Source organism: Antedon bifida, chromosome 7, assembly GCF_963402885.1.
Source record: "Antedon bifida chromosome 7, ecAntBifi1.1, whole genome shotgun sequence".
Taxonomy (NCBI): Eukaryota; Metazoa; Echinodermata; class Crinoidea; order Comatulida; family Antedonidae; genus Antedon; species Antedon bifida.
This window is the reverse complement of record NC_136232.1, coordinates 21885746-21893328: the sequence shown is the minus strand read 5'-3', so window position 1 is coordinate 21893328 and position 7583 is coordinate 21885746. Positions and strand designations below refer to the sequence as shown.

Genomic DNA, 7583 nt, shown 5'->3' with positions numbered 1-7583 from the left:
ATGACCTGATCTGAAGAATATGATATGTTGTTAGTGCTGAATTCTGTCAATTTTGTGTCATATAGTACAGTACAGTATAAACAGTATAATCTGTATACATATTACATACAGTGTGGAATAGGTGAAATTACGGGACCCGCCATTTATTCCATTTTTTAACATGGCGACGGTATCAAAATGAAACACTAAAATAATAATTTCGGAAGAATATTATCTCAGCAACAACATATTAGCGTGTAGAAGAAATTTGGATACATAAAATATAGATGCGCGCTCTTTTAAATGTGATGAACTATGACGTAAAATATGAAAATACGACTTTTTTTATTTAACTGGCCATATGATGACGTCACAACATCCGATTGGCAAAATTTTCACATGATTTTGTATCTACAATCCAATAGCTTCAAGAAAACGTTTTAATCGTGATTATCACATTTTATTCTTACGAGCTATAACAGATTGAAATTTACTGTAAAGATGAAATTAATGCCACACGTAACTTAAATTTTTAGGCATGATGACGTCATAAAAATTAAAATATTTTTAACTCATGCTAAAGATAGTTCATTGACCTAGACAATATCAAAATCGGGGTGAAAATGGAAAACGGATAAGTGGAGATGCGCTCTATTAAATGTGAGGAGTTATGACGAAAGATACAAAAATCCTAAATTTCATATTCGCGTGGCCATACGATGACGTCACAATGTCCAGTTAGCCAAATTAATGCATGATCTGATATCTACAACTCATCAACTTCCAGAATGTTTAATAAAAATAATTTTTTACCGTTTAGTTTAAAAACTATGATTGTTTAAAAAAGGCTTAATTTTTACGAATTTTTGAAGTTTTTTATCAAAAAAGCGCGCAAATTATCATATTCTACGTGCTCGTATGACGTAATTTAAAGTCGAAATTGTTTAAAAGTTGGTAAAATTACTAGAAAAGGCTGGAAAAACATAAATCACTCGAAAAAATGACGTTTTTAACGCTACGTGTGCACCACGCACGTAAAAATTTGCGCACGTGTGGGAATTTCTGACATGCTCAAAATGACATGAAACGCGTAGAAAGTTGATTAGAAATTGATTTTTCGCATTGTAAAATTTTAAACGCGTGTGCGCGCGTAACTTCGTGTAAAACATGCCATTTTTAGTGCACAAAAAGTTAGCGCACGATATAAATTAGACTTTTGCTAAGTTTCAATTTAAATTGTTATATGGTTTTCGATCTATGTTAAATACGCGAAATTCATAAAAACGCGCGTAAGTCATGTTGCGCAACTCTGACGTCATTCAATTATAGGAAAGCACAACTTCACGTGATTGCCCATATGTTGACAAAGTTATAAAATGTTAACTTTACACGTTTTAGAGATACGCTCTGCACAAAAATGACAGAAAGAAAGAAGAATAATACAGAAAAACTAGATTTGAACTCGTCACTTTGACGAGTTCGGGTTATCCGCGCAAATGCAACATGCAGATACTTTAAACTATGAACCTCGACAATTACTATGCCATCCTATGACATGAAATAAATATGTTTACAGTGCTGAATTGTATCTATTTTGTAGCATACAGCATATTACAGTATTTACAGAATACACTGTATATGTTATACAGTGTAGCATAGACGAAATTACGAGACCCATCTTTTAAATCCAATTATTAACACGATGATGTCATCAAATTGACATATAAACATAACTATTTTAGAAGCTGATTATCTAAATAATTACATTAATACAAATTTGAAGAATTTTGGGCACGTAAAAGTGAGATGCGCTCTCGTTTAAATGCAATGAACTTTTACGCAAGAGATGAAAATATGACTTTTTGAATTAAACTGGCCATATGATGACGTCACAACATCTAATTGGCAAAATATTCACATGAATTCGTAACTAAAATCCAATAGCTTCCAGAAAACGTTTTAATCATGATTATCACTTTTTATTCTGACGAGCTATAACAGATTAAAATTTACTGTAATGATAAAAATAAGTGCCCTACGTTATTTACATTTTTAGACATGATGACGTCATAAAAATTAAAATATTTTTAACTCATGCGAAAGATAGTTGATTGACGTAGACAATAATAAAATCTCGGGGGAAATGGAATACGTATAAGCGAGATGCGCTCTGTTGAATGTGATGAGCAATAACGAAAGAGACAAAAATCCTATATTTTACATGCGTGTGGCCATACGATGACGTCATAACATCCGAGAGGTGAAAATTCTGCATGAAATCATTTCTACAATTTATCTTCTTGCATAATAAGTTAAAAAAATTGGGGGTCACCTTCGATCCTGAAGAGCTATAATAGATTCAAAATAGGCATTATTTTGACAATATTTTGTAACTTTTTAAACAAAAACGCGCGCAAATGGTCTAAATCAACATGTTCGTATGACGTCATTTTAATTTGAAATGATGTAAATCTTTTTTAAAATGACTAAGAAAGGCTGTAAAATCATAATTCAAGAAAAAAACACATGATTTTCATGCTCCGTGCGCACCTTACGCGTAAATTTTTTCGCGCGCGTGGGAATTTTTGACATGCTCAAAATGTCATGATCAGCGTAGAAAGTTGATTAGAAATTAATTTTGCGCATTTTGAAATTTTAAATGCGCGAGCGCGCGTACCTTCTTGTGAAACATGTCATTTTTAATCCATAGAAAGTTTGCCCTTGATATGACTTAAATTTTTACCAAGTGTCAATACAAAATGACTTTTGGTTTATAATCTATGACCAATCATTGAAATTCATAAAATTGCGCGTAACTTACGCTGCGCGACTCTAACGTCATTAAAAATATGGAGGTGCACAACTTCAGGTAAATGTCCATATAATGACAAAGTTATACAAAAGATATATTCACAAGCAATAGGGGATATGCGACGCACAAAAATCCGGGAAAGAAAGAAGAATAACAAAGAAGAAGATGAAAAAAAAGATATTTACAATCACATGGGTTATCCGCAACTAAGTTGCGGATAACCAAAAATAAGATGATGAAACAGGACAGTTACAAGGAGTTATCCGCCATAGTGCGGATAACTAAAAAAGATGATGATGATGATGATGATGATTTCGTACAATCACAAGAGGTTTTCCTGCAACTTCGTTGCGGAAAACCAATAAAAAAAAAAAAATAATAATAAAGATTTTATACAATAACAATAGGTGATCATTTTATTCTAAATGATCACCTAATTATGTTAATTATGGTAAGGGCGTGTGGCGCTGTGTGTTGGACGTTCGACTACTGATCGTTAGACCGAGGTTCGAATCCAACTCTCGCCGAATTGCTTGTATCCTTAGGCAAGATACTTTACTTACGTTTGCCTCTCTCCACCCAGGTGTATAAATGGGTACCCGGTTAGATCAAGACACAACTTTGCGCTGATTACTAGCTGCATATATGGGAGTATGTTTCCATAGGTGTTTGATCAGGAAATGACTGGGGTAATAATGTTCAGCGCATTGAGAGCTTGCTTATATGCGCTATATAAGAATGAACTATTATTATTATTATTAATTAACTATTACAAAATAACTATGTAGGCCTATGTAAACATTTATTTAAACACTGTATTATTATTATTATTAATTAACTATTACAAAATAAAAGCTAAAACTATGTAGGCCTATGTAAACATTTATTTAAACACTGTGTCTATAGATAAATGTAAAGAGTTGTACTGCATGACATATTAAGAGAAACATACTGTGTAAATTAAAGTGGGACGAACTCACGTAAGACAAAAACAAATACCGTTCCTGCTCTCAGTCAGTCAGTCATCCAAACAAAAACTACTTAGACAAAGTGACAGTGTATCATCCTCCACATTCAAATCATATAATTAATTATATTATTTTTAAAAATAATAGGCCTATTTCCTAAGATTTCTTATTGTTGAATAAATACATTGTATTTTCAGAAAGTTGTTGACAAAGGAGACAGGTTCGGCGCAAGAAACTATTATTTTGCAACTAGTCTTAATAGTGAGTCTACATATAGAATTAATATACCAACGTATGATTCCTTAGCCAATCAAATTCCCATTGAAATCCCACAATTCAACAGCAATGGAATAGGCTCAATGGGATATACCGACTCCAGTAAAAGTACCTTCCATTTAAAAGACGATAAGGATATCCACGTCGGTGATTTGTTTAGTTTTATCATTGAATCACGTGACGAAAACGGACGACATCGTGTTCTTGGCGGCGATTTTTGGTACGCGACGATCAAAATAGGATACTGCTCCGCGGCGGGTAAGATTTTAGACTTTAAAAATGGTACATACGAAGCGGTTTTCTTTGCTGCTTGTCCGGGTAGAGTAGATGTAAGTATCATATTGGTCCATACCGTAGAGTCGGTACACTTCTATAAAAACACGATCTGGCCTATGGAGGATCGAAAACTATGGAACGCTACATATAAAGTAGGAGATAAAGAAGAATATGGAATATGTCGGATGCATAACATCGGAGTGTGGGAGAACCAATGCGAATATCCTCATCCGACAGCGTTGGGTGGTACTCTGATGCTGTGTGATGCGCCACCAACTCTACCATGCTCATCTTTACTTGGTATACGGTCAAAAGGTGATGAAAAAGAATTATTGGCCAAGGAATACACATCACTATTGAAACGCAACAAAGATCTGTTCAAAATGTAAGTGTAATTAAATTGTATTAATAAGATCTTTATTTGAAATAAGATCTTTATTTGAAGTAAGATGCGTTTCAAACAATACTCATTATTGATTCAGGCTTCATCTTCTATAATTTGAACCCATACTTTAAAGCCAGCGAGTCGACCAATGACAAGCCACTGTTCGAATAATCCATCGCTTGTGAATGGTCAAATCATTTGCGTTACGTCCTTGCGTTGCGTCGCTAGTGGGAACCAAGCGTATCCTTAACTTGTATATACTGTACTCAGTTCATGGCGTATATCTAACATAATTATTTCATTGCAATTAGGAAGATCAATTTCGGAGAGTTAAACAACGGAACTAAAAGGTTTACTATCCTTGAATCAGGTATGTGACGTATATAATTATTATTAATTATTCTTTGATTTCACTAAAGTAAAAAAATGCCACATGGCAAATTATTAAATCATTAAAATCTTGACTTTAGTGCAATCTAGTCTTCGATTAATATTTCAAAAATACTTCAATATTTCTAATAAACATACTTCTTAAATGTATTTTATTATAAATATTAATATTTGAAGTTTCGGGTATTATATACAATATAAATATTGTATATTCCTTTCATGTTGCAGTTAACAACCAACGCTGACGTATTACATACATACGTAGTGACACTTTCTCACACAAGCAATTGTGATGAACATTCACTGTATGCGTTCGTAATAGAATTTAATATTCTTTTCAGATGATGAATTGTTAAATGAGCAAAACTCGTTAATGTCGTCAATAGAAAGACCCGAATGTGTTCCGGACATTCCCGAACCCATTAGCGATGGTTTCTGGTATAGAAATCGCTGGAATTCGTTCGCTTGCCGAAGCAAACTTTGGTCGAGGACGCAGATACGACGATGCACTAAGAATAAGAGGTTAATCTTTTTAGGCGATTCCACAACAAAACAGTGGTGTGAAAAATTATTAACACATTTACACATTGACGTACCAGCTGAACAATTAAAGCGTAGTTATAATATTGTTACGGAGTCTTTAAATTTGACTTTTCAATTTCATCCATTTAATCTTGGAAATGGTATGGAAGACGTCGATAAAGGCATGTTTGAAGTAGACTTTTTAGAGGCGTTATCAACAGATACTTGCAATTATGCAATATTAATAAGCCCGTGGGCTCACTACGAGGTCTGGACAAAGGAGGCTTACGCAACTCGTTTGGAACATGTAAGAGACGCCGTTGTTCAGTTCCGTAAGAAATGCCCGGATACAAAGTTTATCGTGAAGGGCTCTCATCCGAGACGGCACTCGTCGAAATCGTTACAGTTCGATATCGCTAAGCTGACGAGTGACGTTTTGTTGTACGAGTTCCGTCGCCTGATGCACGATACGTTTCATGGAATGGGCGTTCATTTTATTGATATCTGGGACATGAACTTAGCCTATGACTACCCGAATACTATCCACATGCCGCTTGAGGTAGCTATTCAAGAACTGTTTATGTATTTCTCACATATTTGCCCAGATGATCAGCAATAAAGCATTTTATACAACATAACTCCTCATTTGAGGTGACACCCTGAAAACTTTCCCATAAAACGAAAGAATATTTGGTAGTACAGCATCACATGTGTTTCACATGTATCTAGAGTAACCTAACCTTACATGATACAGGCACCACATGTGATGCTGTATTACCACATATTCCAATGATACTTCGAAAATAGATAGTATGCGGAGATACAGCACTGGGAATCGGGTGGACGTCGGCACAACGCCATACTTGCCCTAAGTCTATCATTATTGTCTTTTTTATGCAGTTGTCCACCAGTCAGCGTTTCGATTTTGTCTGTAAACCAGGACTACCTCAAACGTTATACATATGAAACGCCATGTATGCCAAAATATTTATCGTTTTATCAAATGTCAGTCGGATTGCGCAACACAGTTGACGAATCACAAGCAACAGTTCGAATCACCCATCGCGTCGTGATTGGTCAAATTAATTACAAAAACTCATAGAAATAAACTGTACACTGTCAATGATAATTTATAATTAGCATATTTAATGACACTATTTCATAACTAAATTAGTCCTGAAATTTACTTGACTATATACTACGAAAAACCTGAAGAATAATTTTGATTCTATACAAAATCATTACAACTTTTCGTCTCCAGGACGAGCCCCCTTTTACGACATACGTAAACGTTTTCGTAAACTTTAACCCATTATTAAGTATCTGAAGAAATAGAATTGTATTTACGACGAACAGTTAAACTAATTCCATTGTAGACAATGTTTTTTTTACATAATAGAATTAGTTCTATTTTCATAGCATGAACAAAATAAATTATCTGGCATGAGAAACGTGACGTATTTTGTACTTAAGTTTCTAATTGTAACTCTATACATGCTGATAATAATACAGTAGCATCTCTACTTTGGGAAACGCCTATTCTGTGGTCACCCACAAAAAGACGCTTTGTTTGTTCTCACTTGGACTCAACGCAAGGACGTGTATTCGCAACGCAAGTGAATTGTCCAATCACAACCGACAGTTCGGATGACCTATCGCGTCGTGATTGGTCGAAATATTTGCGGCGCGCTAACGTCCTAGTTTGGCGTCCAAATGGGAACCAAGCTTTGTTTTGTAATATGGGTTCTACTGTATTGTGTATTTTACATCATAATTGATATTTATTCAAGAATTGTTCCCATATTAAAAAGTATAAATGCATAAACAATATTAGATTAAGAGGAAAATAAAGAACATAGTTTGTAAGCAAACCAAATGACATACCATTAGTCGGTAAAAGTGTGATCAAATAGTAATGTTTTCATATATTATTATAGGTTAGGTTGACTCCTATCTATACAAACGTTAAATATTT

At 34.3% G+C, this 7583-nt stretch overlaps 1 protein-coding gene across 1 annotated transcript; it reads left to right on the top strand.

The window, feature by feature from the left end:
- Positions 1-3995: 3995 nt before the first annotated feature.
- On the top strand, positions 3996-6232 carry LOC144848110 (NXPE family member 4-like). The gene is made up of 3 exons (XM_078704801.1): positions 3996-4696; positions 5008-5066; positions 5428-6232. The coding sequence occupies exons 1-3, from the start codon at positions 4119-4121 to the stop codon at positions 6225-6227; spliced, it is 1437 nt and encodes a 478-aa protein (XP_078560927.1). The 5' UTR covers positions 3996-4118; the 3' UTR covers positions 6228-6232.
- The last annotated feature ends 1351 nt before the right edge of the window (positions 6233-7583 follow it).

Bases quoted from the DNA above. Each gene is read 5' to 3' on its own strand.
- LOC144848110 (XM_078704801.1), top strand. From the start codon at position 4,119: ATGGGATATACCGACTCCAGTAAAAGTACCTTCCATTTAAAAGACGAT. The intron at 4,697-5,007 runs GTAAGTGTAATT...CATTGCAATTAG, and splicing joins AACAAAGATCTGTTCAAAAT to GAAGATCAATTTCGGAGAGT. The intron at 5,067-5,427 runs GTATGTGACGTA...TATTCTTTTCAG, and splicing joins GTTTACTATCCTTGAATCAG to ATGATGAATTGTTAAATGAG.